General features: G+C 45.6%; 1 protein-coding gene across 3 annotated transcripts in view; it reads right to left on the bottom strand.

Moving 5' to 3' along the window:
• Positions 1 to 14,031, bottom strand: part of ELP4 (elongator acetyltransferase complex subunit 4) — a 442,046-nt gene that overhangs the window by 316,604 nt on the left and 111,411 nt on the right. For all 3 annotated transcript variants that reach the window (XM_073658083.1, XM_073658084.1, XM_073658082.1), the window contains exon 5: positions 9,454 to 9,587. In XM_073658083.1, the coding sequence (XP_073514184.1) occupies positions 9,454 to 9,587 (134 nt within the window). The remainder of the gene's footprint in view (positions 1 to 9,453; positions 9,588 to 14,031) is intronic.

Below are 14,031 nucleotides of genomic sequence, written 5' to 3'. Positions count from 1 at the left end.
AACTTGAAGTAATGGCTCTCTGTATGACTATCAGTCTATCACAATGTTCTGGAGGAATTTTAACCCACTCTTCTTTATAAAGTTGCTTAAGTTCATTAGGTTTTGTGGCTATTTGTGTATGCACAGGTCTGTTAAGGTACTGATAGAGCATTTCAATTGGGTTGAGGTCTGGACTGTGACGTTTTAACACCTTGATTCTGTACTTCTTCATCTGTTCTGATGTAAGTTTGCTGGTGTTCTTGGGATCATTGTCCTGTTGCATGCCCCAGATTCGGCCAAGCTTTAGCTTTTGGATAGATGGCCTCACACTGGATTCTAGAATACTTTGGTGTACAGAGTAGCTCATGGATAACCCAATTATTCCAAGGTGTCCAAGTCATGTGGCTGCAAAACAAGCCCAAATCATCACTCCACCAGTGTGTCTCACAGTTAGCATGAGGTATTTGTGGTGATATTCTGTCTTTGGTTTTCACCAAATGTGGCTCAGGTGGCATTATGACCTAACATCTCCATTGTGGTCACACCTGTCCAAAAGGACATTGTTCCAGAAGATTTTTGGTTTGTTCAAATTCAACTTTGCAAACTTTAGCTGTACGGACGTGATTTTTTTCATAAAAAGAGGTTTTCTCCTGGCAACCATTTCAAACAAGCCATACATATTCAGTATTTTTCTAACTGTACAGTCATTCATTTAACATACAAACTGAGGCCTTTAGAGCCTGAATTGAAACCCTTGGTTTTTTTTGGCAATTTCTCTGAGCATTGCACGATCTGACCTTGGAGTGAATTTGCTCGGACATTCACAATTGAAAACCTTGGGTTTTTTGGCAATTTCTCTGAGCATTACACGATCTGACCTTGAAGTGAATTTTCTGGGACATTCCACTCCTAGGAAGATTATCAACTGTTTTGAAACTTTTCCAGTTGTGAATAATCTTTCTCATTGCAGACTGATGAACTCCAAATTGATTGGAAATGGCCATGTAACTCTTGCCAGATTGATGGGCGCAACATTTCTTCCTCTAAGATCATTCCGAATGTCTTTCCTCCTTGGCATTATGTCAACACATGTCTGAAAGTTTTCGATCAGGGAATTGCCAAAACTTCTGCTTTTATAGAGGTTGTCACACTTGATGATAAACAATTAAATCTGGGGCATTTTAGCAACAGCACCTGGCTGCTACTTACCCTCTTAATTCTTATAGAAGCAGGATTTTTTTAAAAATATACATTTAAAGAAAAATAAATATCTGTATTTCGGGAAGGTATTGTCTGTATTAGAGAACACATTTTCAAATACCCAAAACAAATTCTGACTTGATGGTTTCTGAGTTGCATGAGATACAGTAGCATGTAAATGTTTGGGCACCCCTGGTCAAAATGACTGTTATTGTGATCAGTTAAGCAAGATGAAGATGAAATGATCTCTAATAGGCCTAAAGTTAAGGATAACACATTTCCTTTGTATTTCAGGCAAAAAAAATTATATTATATATATATACATATAGGTGCATCTCACTAAATTAGAATATCATCAAAAAGTTAATTTATTTCAGTTCTTCAATACAAAAAGTGAAACTCATATATTGTATAGAGTCATTGTCACGGGTGTGTCGCCACGAAGATCGTCACGAGTACACAGCCTGACTTCTCGCAGCTGACTTGTTGGTGCTTTGTGTTTTTCGGCAGTGAGGGAGTTAATTCTCTCTCTCTCTGTGCTAGACGAGGTCCAGCCTCGCCCAGCTGCAATCAATACTGCTGTAGTGAGACTCCTTCAAATGCCTGCTGGTCTGTTTGGGAAGTGTCGGTGAAAGCATTTCATTCAGACTAACAGAGCGGATCGTGGTGTTTGGAGTTTCTGAGATAAGTGTATTTGGAGTGTTTTTTCCCTTCCTCGCTTTATCATTTATCTCCTTTCCCGTTGGTGTTCCCTCTGTTGTAGTTGTGTAGTTGTTGTATGCAAGGTGGTTTTGGTTTTTCCCTTGTACTGTCTCGTTCGTCTAAGTACTGTGTGTGGGCATATTATTACTTGTCCCCTTTTGTTGTGATCGGGGTCCTTCTCAGGACTAGATTACTTAGGTGCAGGGATCCTCAGGAGGTAGGGGTTACGCTGGCGGCCTGGACCTCTGTACCTTTAACAGTACCTCCAGGTTGAGGGACTAGTCAGGGCCCCAGCTTAGGGTCAGCTTAGGCCCCCTACCTCCAGTATACAGAGACAGCGTGACATTTTCACCGACCCACTTAGTTTGTTTTTCTCCAGCTACCATGGATCCAGTAGCCGGTCTAGCTCGGCAGTTGCAGAGTTTGTCCATGGAGCTGGCGGACGTTAGGTCCAAGGTTTTGCATCCTCAGGAGCAAGCCGGACCAGAACCTAAAGTAGCTCTCCCTGACAGGTTCACTGGGGGGCGGGACAAGTTTTTTGTTTTCCGGGAGGCATGCAAGTTGTACTTTCGGCTGCGGCCTCGGTCATCGGGGAGTGAAGAACAAAGGGTGGGAATTGTCATCTCGCTCCTACAAGGGGACCCACAATCTTGGGCGTTCTCTCTTCCCCCGGGCTCCCCGGCTCTCCAGTCAGTGGATAGGTTTTTCGCTGCTCTGGGACTCGTATATGATGACCCAGATCGGATCTCCCTTGCTGAGTCTAAGTTACGTAGGATCCAGCAGGGAGATCGTCCGGCGGAGGAATTCTGTTCGGAGTTCCGTAGGTGGGCCACGGACACCCAGTGGAATGACCCGGCTCTTAGGAGCCAGTTTTGTCATGGTTTATCCGACAAATTACAGGATGTGTTGGCACAGTATGACTCTCCCGCGTCACTGGAAGCCGCTATGGCCCTTGCTATTCGCGTTGACAGACGGCTTCGGGAGAGGTGCGGGATAACTCTACCCCCTGTGATGACTCCACCTCCTACAAGGTCCCCTCATATGGTGGTTCCCCTGGTCAGTCCAGAGGAGCCTATGCAATTAGGAGGGACATCATTTCGGGGGAGGGGACCGGTGGTGCGCCATAAGACAGGAAGGTGTTTCTTCTGCGGGAGAAAGGGACATTTTATTGGGGGGTGTCCATCCCGTCCCTTGCAGAGTGAAGAGTCGTCGGAAAACTGTTGATCCCAGGTTGTGTAGTGGACGGCAATCTGGGAGTAGGTATTTCGTCCCTAGGTTCGTCTCAGTTTCTCGTACCGGCGGAGGTGGTGGTGGGTACGAGAACTGAGAGGATATCTGTTCTTCTGGATAGTGGGGCAGGGGCTAATCTGGTTGATGCTCGGTTTGCCCGGGTTCAAGGTATGCGATTGAGTGAGTTGGCTAAACCTATCCCCATATTCTCGATCGATGCCAGGCCTCTCGGTCAGGGAAGTTTTTTGCAAGCTGTGCATGACGTAAAACTTCAAGTGGGGGCGATACATAAAGAACTGTTGTCTTGCTACGTGTTGGAGGGTCTTCCCACTCCTATAGTGTTGGGCCTTCCTTGGTTAGCTAAGCATAACCCGGTTATTAATTGGCAAACCAGAGAGATAAGCCAATGGAGTAAATTCTGTAATAAAAACTGCATGAACACGGTCATCGGTGCGGTTACTCCTTGGGTCTTACCTCCATTTCTGGCGGACTTTGAGGATGTATTCTCGGAGAAAGGGTGTCAGGAACTACCTCCTCATCGCGAGTATGACTGTTCTGTAAAACTGCTCCCTGAGGCCAAGTTACCTAAAGCTAGGTTGTATAACCTTTCTGGTCCTGAGAGGCAGGCCATGAAGGATTATATTTCAGAAAGTCTGGCTAAGGGGCATATTAGACCTTCATCTTCACCGGTGGCTGCGGGGTTCTTCTTTGTTAAGAAGAAAGATGGAGGCCTACGCCCTTGCCTGGATTTCCGTGAACTTAATCGGATTACGGTCCGAGATCCGTATCCGCTCCCACTTATTCCCGATCTCTTTAATCAGATCGTGGGCGCCAAATGGTTCTCTAAGTTGGATCTCAGGGGGGCGTACAATCTGATTAGGATGAAGGAGGGGGATGAGTGGAAGACGGCGTTTAACACTCCGGAGGGGCATTATGAGAACCTTGTCATGCCATTCGGTCTGACTAATGCCCCGGCGGTGTTCCAACACTTTGTTAATGACATTTTTCGCCGCCTGGTGGGACAGTTTGTTGTCATATATCTGGATGATATCTTAATTTACTCGCCGGATCTGGTGTCTCATCAGGAGCACGTTAGGCAGGTGTTACAGATCTTGCGGGATAATAAACTGTATGCCAAATGGGAAAAGTGTGTGTTCGCCGTACAGGAACTCCAGTTTTTAGGCTTCCTGGTTTCAGCGTCCGGTTTTCGTATGGACCCTGGGAAAGTGCGGGCAGTTCTTGAGTGGGATCGGCCAGAGAATCTTAAGGCACTACAACGTTTCCTGGGGTTTGCTAATTATTACCGGAAGTTCATTCGGAATTTCTCGTCCATGGTTAAGCCTCTCACAGACATGACTAAAAAGGGGACGGATTTTTCTAGGTGGTCTGACAAGGCTTGTCAAGCATTCTCCTCCTTGAAAAAATGTTTTGCCTCGGCACCCATACTCATTCAACCTGATGCCTCACAGCCATTCATTGTAGAGGTAGACGCTTCCGAGGTAGGGGTGGGAGCAGTATTGTCACAGGGTTCGTCCCCTGGTAAGTGGCATCCGTGCGCCTTTTTCTCTAAAAAATTGTCGTCCGCTGAGAGGAATTACGATGTCGGCAATAGGGAACTCTTGGCCATTAAGTTAGCTTTTGAGGAGTGGCGCCATTTTTTGGAGGGGGCAGTCCATCCGGTCACCGTCATCACTGATCACAAGAACCTGCTATATCTGGAGTCCGCGAAACGTCTGAATCCCAGACAAGCTAGGTGGTCATTGTTTTTTACCAGGTTTAATTTTGTCGTTACATATCGTCCTGGGTCAAAAAATGTAAAGGCGGATGCCTTATCTCGTAGTTTCCCTGGGGCCGGGAATACGGACGACCCGATTCCTATCCTTCAGGAGGGGGTGGTGGTTTCGGCAGTATGCTTTGAGCTGGAGGAGGAGGTATTGGAGGCTCAGGGGGACGCCCCTGTTGGACCTCCGGGGAGACTGTTTGTTCCAGATCAGTTGCGACAAAAGGTGATCGAGGCACACCATAACTCAGTTTTTGCAGGACACCCGGGGAGTAAAGCAACTGTGGATCTCCTCTCGCGTCGGTTTTGGTGGCCTAACTTACATAAGGAGGTGGTAACTTTTGTCGCGTCCTGTGGGGTTTGTGCGCGCTCTAAGACCTCACATACCCGTCCGTCTGGGGCCCTCTTACCTTTGAAGATCCCGGAGCGTCCTTGGACTCATCTGTCTATGGACTTTATTACGGACCTCCATCCGTCTTCGGGTAAAACGGTCATACTCGTTGTAGTGGACAGGTTCAGCAAGATGGCACATTTTATCGCTCTTCCGGCTCTCCCTAATGCTAAAACTCTTGCGCAGGTGTTCATTGGGGAGATTGTGAGGCTTCACGGGGTACCCTCCGAGGTGGTGTCTGATCGGGGGTCTCAGTTTGTGTCCAAGTTCTGGAAGGCGTTTTGTGCACGGCGGGGGATGCATTTGTCATTCTCATCGGCTTTTCATCCTCAGACCAATGGTCAGACGGAACGTATGAACCAGAGCTTGGAGACATATCTCCGGTGTTTTGTGTCAGAGAACCAGGAGGACTGGGCTTCTTTATTACCTCTGGCAGAGTTTGCTCTTAATAATAGGCGGAGCGAGTCCACTGGTAAGTCCCCGTTTTTTGGGGCATATGGTTTTCACCCCCAGTTTTGTACTTTCAGTAGGGGGGGCTCTTCGGGGGTTCCTGAGGAGGAACGATTTTCCTCATCACTCGCTTCAGTATGGAGAGGGGTGCTGAAGAATCTGAATACTATGGGGAACCGATACAAACGTATGGCTGATAGGAGGAGAGTGTCTGGTCCGGACCTAAGTGTGAACGATCGGGTATGGTTGTCTACCAGGAATATTAAACTTAAGGTTCCCTCCTGGAAACTGGGTCCCAGGTTCATCGGGACGTACAGAATCAGTTCTATTATTAATCCGGTGGCATTCCGTCTTGACCTCCCCCCTACGTTTAAAATTCACAACGTGTTCCACAGATCGTTGCTTAAGAGGTATGTGGCGCCGGTGGTACCGTCACCTTTACCTCCCCCTCCAGTGGTGGTCAATGGTAACTTGGAGTTCCAGGTATCGAGGGTCATCGATTCACGCTTTAATCGCCGGTCCCTTCAGTACCTGGTTCATTGGAAAGGGTATGGTCCTGAGGAGAGGATGTGGGTTCCTGCGTCGGATATTAACGCAGACCGATTAGTTCGGGCCTTCCACACGACTCACCCGGATAAACCTGGCCCTGAGGGTCCGGAGGCCCCTCGTAGAAGGGGGGGTATTGTCACGGGTGTGTCGCCACGAAGATCGTCACGAGTACACAGCCTGACTTCTCGCAGCTGACTTGTTGGTGCTTTGTGTTTTTCGGCAGTGAGGGAGTTAATTCTCTCTCTCTCTGTGCTAGACGAGGTCCAGCCTCGCCCAGCTGCAATCAATACTGCTGTAGTGAGACTCCTTCAAATGCCTGCTGGTCTGTTTGGGAAGTGTCGGTGAAAGCATTTCATTCAGACTAACAGAGCGGATCGTGGTGTTTGGAGTTTCTGAGATAAGTGTATTTGGAGTGTTTTTTCCCTTCCTCGCTTTATCATTTATCTCCTTTCCCGTTGGTGTTCCCTCTGTTGTAGTTGTGTAGTTGTTGTATGCAAGGTGGTTTTGGTTTTTCCCTTGTACTGTCTCGTTCGTCTAAGTACTGTGTGTGGGCATATTATTACTTGTCCCCTTTTGTTGTGATCGGGGTCCTTCTCAGGACTAGATTACTTAGGTGCAGGGATCCTCAGGAGGTAGGGGTTACGCTGGCGGCCTGGACCTCTGTACCTTTAACAGTACCTCCAGGTTGAGGGACTAGTCAGGGCCCCAGCTTAGGGTCAGCTTAGGCCCCCTACCTCCAGTATACAGAGACAGCGTGACATTCATTACAAACAGAGTGATATATTTCAAGTGTTTATTTCTGTTAATGTTGATGATTATGGATTACAGCCAATGAAAACACAAAAGTCATTATCTCAGTAAATTAGAATACTTTATAACAACAGTTGAAAAATGTTTTTAAAATCCGAAATGTTGGCCTACTGAAATGTATGTTCAGTAAATGCACTCAATATTTGCTCAGGACTCCTTTTGCATCAATGCGGCGTGTCATGGAGGCGATCAGCCTGTGGCACTGCTGAGGTGTTATGGAAGCCCAGATTGCTTTGATGGCAGCCTTCAGCTCGTCTGCATAGTTGGGTCTGGTGTCTCTCATCTTCCTCTTGATGATGCCCCATAGATTCTCTATGGGGTTAAGGTCAGGCGAGTTTGCTGGCCAATCAAGCACAGTGATACTGTTGTTTGTAAACCAAGTATTGGTACTTTTGGCAGTGTGGACAGGTGCCAAGTCCTGCTGGAGAATTCAATTTCCATCTCCAAAAAGCTTGTCGGCAGAAGGAAGCATGAAGTGCTCTAAAATTTCCTGGTAGATGGCTGCGCTGACTTTGGTCTTGATAAAACACAGTGGACCTACACCAGCAGATGACATGGCTCCCCAAACCATCACTGATTGTGGAAACTTCACACTAGACCTCAAGCAGCTTGGATTGTGGCCTCTCCACTCTTCCTCCAGACTCTGGGACCTTGATTTCCAAATGAAAATTGGAACTCTGTGACCTTGTGGAGTGTGCAATGACTGTCTTCGGGACATCTGTCGAGTCAGCAGTCTTCCCCATGATTGTGGAGCCTACTGAAACAGACTAAGGGACCTTTTTAAACGCAGCCTTTACAGGTGTTTTTTAATTATTTTAATTTACTGAGATATTGACTTTTGTGTTTTCATCGGCTGTAAGTCATAATCATCAACATTAACAGAAAAAAACACTTGAAATAGATCACTCTGTTTGTAATGACTCTATATAACATAAGTTTCACTTTTCGTATTGAAAAATTGAAATGAATTAACTTTTTGCTGATATTCTAATTTAGTGAGATGCATCTGTATATATATTTATTATTTATAATGTCATTTTTTACATAATAAATACTCAGTCTCCTCTAACATTGTGCCAAAAACCAACAGCCATGGGTTCTTCTAATCAGCTTCCTAGCACTCTGAAACTGAAAATGGTGGAAGTCCACAAAGCAGGAGAAGGCTATAAGAAGATAGCAAAGTGTTTTCAAGTTCGAAATGTAATTAAGAAATGGCAGTTAACAGGAATAGTGGAGGTCAACATAAGGTTTGGAAGACCAAGCAAAATTACAGAGAGCACTGCTCGTAGGATTGCCAGAGAGGCAAATCAGAACCCCCAATTGACTGCAAAAGACCTTCAGAAAGATTTAACAGTCTCTGGGGTTGTGGTACAATGTTCTACTGTTCAGAGACACCTGCACAAATATGGCCTTCATGAAAGAGTCATCAGAGGAAAACCTCTCCGGAATCCTCACCATAAAATTCAGCATCAGAAGTATGCGAAAGAACATCTAAACAAGCCTGTTGCATTTTGGAAACAAGTCCTGTGGACCATTGAGGTTAAAATAAAACTAACACACAATGATCAAAAGGTATGTGTGGATTAAACAGAATTTCAGGAAAAGGACATCTCGCCAACCATTAAGAATGGGGGTTGATCAATCATGCTTTGGTATTGGGTTTCAGCCAATGGCATGGGGAACATTTCATGGGTAGAGTGAAGAATGGATTCAATGAAATTTCAACAAATTCTTGATGCAAACATAACATCATCTGTAAAAAAGCTGAAGTTGAAAAGAGGATGGCTTCTACAAATGGGTAATGATCCTAAACACATGCCAAAATCCACAATAGACTACCTCAAAAGGCGTAAGCTGAAGGTTTTACAATGGCCCTCACAGTCCTCTGATCTGAACATCATTGAAAATCTGTGGCTAGACCTCAAAATAGAAGTGCATGCAAGACGACCCAGGAATCTCACAGAACTGGATGAATTTTCCAAGGAAGAATGGATGAAAATCCCTCAAACAAGAATTGAAAGACTCTTGCCTGCTTAAAAAAAGCGTTTACAAGCTGTAATACTTGCAAAAGGGGATGTCACTAAGTACTAACCGTGCAGGGTGCACAAACTTTTGCATTGGCAGATTTTCCTTTTTGTAATTTTAAAACATGTAAAAAATGACTATTTATATTTTTTTGCCTAAAATATAAAGGAAATGAGTCATCATTAACTTTAGACCTTTTAGAGATCATTCATCTTCAACTTGCTTAACTGTTCATAATAACAGTAATTTTGACCAGAGGTGCCCAAACTTTTACATACCACTGTACATATTTTATATCATACATATAGATATGGAAAATTCATTAAAAATGTGTTACCCATATGTTTCATCCAGAGGTACTATATTGGGAAGGTAGAAGCTGTGTGTCTTGGCAGATTGCAGCATGTCTGGTGACATCGTTTTTGACATATCGTAATAATGGCCAAATCTTGCGGATGACAAAGGAACAGACTGTACAGATAAAGACAATAGAAAAAGCATCATTTATTATCCATGTTCATTGACATGAGAATAGATTACGGATTAGATTAATGTTTGACTAACGGCAAGAAACGACCACCAATGACTATAATACTGTCGATAAACAACCTGGTCTTCGTGTCTGACAACTGATGCAACAAAAAAGTTAAAAATTGCCAGCTTTTAATAAAAACAGAAAATGGAATCTGACTGGTTGCCATGGATGATTTAAGGTTTGGCCTGTACTTGTTAAACCCTATAGCCGGCCATGCCATGTACATTAGTAGGTGGATCGTGCTGATCAAGGTAGGACACAGCAACAATCTAAAGAGAATGTAAGCGGCATCTCCAGTTATATGTGGGTGATAAGCAGAAGATTTTTACCCATACTAGATTGAACCCTCCTCAAACCAAGTGGTCTTTGTTGCTTTCCAGACAACTTCTTCCATAGGGTTTAATTTCTCAGATAATTTCCCCTAGAGATACTATAAGCAGTGTCAGAGGTGTTATGCGTCACACAGCCATTGATCACCCTTCCGCTGTAGTAGTACTTCCCACACCCCATCCCTTACGCCCCCCAATAAGGTTAGGTTATCAGGATTTCCTTAGTATTGCTCAGGTAAGAGAGCCTGTGGCAGTTTCTGACGCTTTATTAATAATTCCATCGCCTGCACAATATTAATCTTGATCTCCTTGGGGGTCCGAGAGCACTGGAGTTTGGGAAAAACTGCTCTACTGAAACAACATGCAGATTTGCACATAGAATTTATCTCATACAGTTGAAACCAGAAGTTTGCATACACTATATAAAAAGGCACATATGCATGCTATCAGAATAAACCTTTCCTGTTTTAGGTCAATTAGGATTACCATCATTTTTAATATTTGCCAAATGCCAGTGTGGCGCCCCTGAGGGTTCAGTCGCCACAGGGGTACTGCACCTCAGAGTGAGGTGTGGTATCTTCTCTCCGAGGTAAGGGTGGAGCACCTCTCAGGACTCAGCCATCCATCCAACACTACACCACTCCTGCCCTGAGGGGGGGCTTTAAGGCACCATAGTGCTGCCCCAGCCGGGATAGAGGAGATGGGGGGAACCAAAGATAGGGGGAACCATGTAGTGGGTGAGGGTGGAGGACGCACTTAGAGGTTACACCACAAAATTCATATTTAATAAACGGCCATCTTGGGTTTATGGTCCTTTGATTGTGGTCTTCATCACTGAACGTGGCTTTCCGGTGGAACCAGCAGCTGATTGAAGATACACGGTCCTCGTTCTCGGGCCTAGAAGCAAGGAGCGGGCTAGAGTTAACGGCTGTCTCTACCCGGTCAAGGTCCCTACCTAAGAAAGCCTGGAGGGGAGCAGAGGAGACAAGCTCCATAGGCAAAAGGATCCCAGGGGGATGCAGACGGAGCGGCATACGCCACCTGTCCTCACTATTCTGGCCTAGTCAGAGGGACTCCTGGTGCAAAAGGGGAACCGGCACCCGATATCGGGCTTTGCTACTTCATGTCCTAGTCAGAGAAGCCCGGAGGCTTAGAGGATCCCACCGGGTAATGGACGGAGCGGAGTCGCCACCCGTACCCTTGTTCTGTGTATAGCCAGAGGGAGACCCAGCCTTGTAACACGCACCACATACGGACAGGAGAGTACCTAGTGGGAAAATCTAGGAACACTCTGGTGCAGGGGGTCCTGATGATGAACTACCCGGAGTGTGCTGAACCCCTTCCTGGTGGCTGCAGCACGCCGTGAGGAGCAAGGAGAAGCCTTGCAGCTGACACCTAACAACGTGAGTAAAGCTTGGAAGACTGCATCCATTGCCTCCGGTCCCTTATTACAGCGCGACACCACACCAAACCACCCACTACGACTCCCCTGATCCGTCTTCTCTGCCCTGAGGCCCTGCTCCACCTGTGGGGAGTAGTACCATCTTCTGCTGCCACGACATCCTGCCTCAGAGGACTGCCGCAGCGCTGGTGGCGAATCACCAGGCACCACAGGTGGCGTAGTCATTACATCCACTCGATTACCACCGTCCCTCCTGGCCCTTATTTTTACTGTGACGACCCTGGGCACGGGCCGGGCCTAGGCCACGACTGCATCCACCGAACCCCAGGAGGCCCGGTTCCGAGTAACCCCATCTCTCAGGGTAGGGCTAGCGAGCGGGAGAGAGGCGTCACACCAGAATAATGAGAGAGAGAGAATGTTTAAAGGCATTTTTATTACTTACTGCAAAGTCGAAAGATTACATACATTTCATTAGTATTTGGTACCATTGCCCTTAAACTGAATGACTTGTGTCAAACGTTTGGGATATCCTTCCACAAGCATCTCACAATAGTTGGTCAGAATTTGGGCCCATTCCTCATGACAAAGCTGGTGTAACTGATCCAGGTTTGTAGGTCGCCTTGCTCTCACCTGCCTTTTGAGCTTTGCCCATAAATTTTCAATAGGATTGAGATCAGGGCTTTGTGATGACCACTCCAAAACATTGACTTTGTTATCCTTGAGCCACTTTGTTACCATTTTGGCAGTATGCTTCGGGTCGTTGTTCATTTGGAAGACTCATTTCCGCCCAAGCTTTAATTTCCTGGCTGATGTCTTGAGATGTTGCTTCAGTATTGCCACAATCTTCTTTTCTCATGATGCCATCTATTTTGTAAAGTGCACAAGTCCCTCCTGCAGCAAAACAACCCCACAACATGATGCTGCCACCCCCGTGTTTCACAGTTGGGATGGTGTTCTTAGGCTTCCAAGCTTCTCCCTTTTTCCTCCAAACGTAACGATGGTCATTATGACCAAAAAGTTAAATTTTAGTTTCATCAGACCACAGGACAGGTCTCCAAAAAATTAAGGTCTCGGTTCCTGTGTGCATGTGCAAACAATAATATCGCTCTTTTATGCTTCTTTTGGAGTAATGGCTTCTTTCTGGCAGAGTGGCCTTTCAGCCCATGTTAATACAGTACTCGTTTCACTGTGGATATTTACACAATCTTACCAGCTTCCGCCATCATCTTCACAAGGTCTTTTGCTTTTGTCCTTGGCTTGATATGCGCATGTCGAACCAAAGCACGTTCATCTCTGGGACACAGAACCCGTCTCCTTCCTGAGCGGTATGATGGCTGGACATTCCCATCTTGTTTGTACTTGCATATAATTGTTTGTACAGATGAACGAGGCATCTTCAAGTATCTTGAAATTGTACCCAAGGATGAGCCAGACTTGTGCAAGTACACAATTCTCTTCCTGACATCTTGGCTGATTTCTTTAGACTTTCCCATGATGCTACACAAAGAAGCAGTGTGTTTCAGGTGAGCATTAACCCCTGTAGAGCCTGGGGCGTATTAGTATGCACCAGGCTGTCACCCCCTGTTCAGCGCGGGCTGAGCCCACACTGAACAGGGCACATGTCAGCTGATTATTACAGCTGACATGTGCCCGCAACAGCCGCGGGTGGAATCACGATCCACCCGCGGTTGTTAACATGTTAAATGCCGCTGTCAATCTCTGACAGCGGCACTGAACATTGCCGCGCTGGAAGCGCAGCTTTAGCCCCGCCCGTCGGTGATCCCGTCACGTGATCGCGGGTCACCGATGCGTGGGCATGACAACCCAGGGTCTGCAGCAGAACCCTGTGGTTGTCATGAAAAGAGTGCTATGAGCGCCACCTAGTGGACAGCGCTCATAGCACAGGAGCATTTCTGCTACATAAAGGTGATCTGTTCATCACCTCTATGTAGCAGAGGCGATCAGGTAATTGCTGCTTCTAGTCTCCTATGGAGACTATCAATAGCAAGCAAAAAGTGTAAAAAAAAATGTTTTTAAAAATCTTTAAAAAATATTAAAGTTTAAATCACACCCCTTTCGCCCCATTCAAAATAGAATACTAAAAAAAAAAATCCCACATACACATATTTGGCATCGCCGCGTTCAGAATCGCCCGATCTATCAATATAAAAAATTAATTAATCCGATCGGTAAAAGGCGTAACGAGAAAAAAATTCTAAAAGCCAGAATTACGTTTTTTGGTCACCGCAACATTGCAATAAAATGCAATAACGGGCGATCAAAACATCGGATCTACCCCAAAATGGTATCAATAAAAACGTCAGCTCGGCGCACAAAAAATAAGCCCTCGCCCAGCCCCAGATCCGGAAAAATGGAGAAGCTACAGGTCTCGGAAAATGGCGCCATTTTTTTTTCTTTTTTTTTTTAGCAAACTTTGGATTTTTTTTTCACCACTTAAATAAAGAAGAACCTATACATGTTTGGTGTCTATGAACTCGTAATGACCTGGAGAATAAGAATGGCAGGTCAATTTTAGCATTCAGTGAACGTGGTAAAAAAAAAATTAAAAAAAAAAAAACATCTGTGGTATTGCACTTTTTTTGCAATTTCACCGCACTTGGAATTTTTTTACCGTTTTCCAGTACATGA

Source organism: Phyllobates terribilis, unplaced genomic scaffold, assembly GCF_046119375.1.
Source record: "Phyllobates terribilis strain yellow unplaced genomic scaffold, ASM4611937v1 Scaffold_13__5_contigs__length_258822181, whole genome shotgun sequence".
Taxonomy (NCBI): Eukaryota; Metazoa; Chordata; class Amphibia; order Anura; family Dendrobatidae; genus Phyllobates; species Phyllobates terribilis.
Note: the sequence above shows the minus strand (reverse complement) of the source record. Positions and strands in the feature narration are given on the sequence as shown.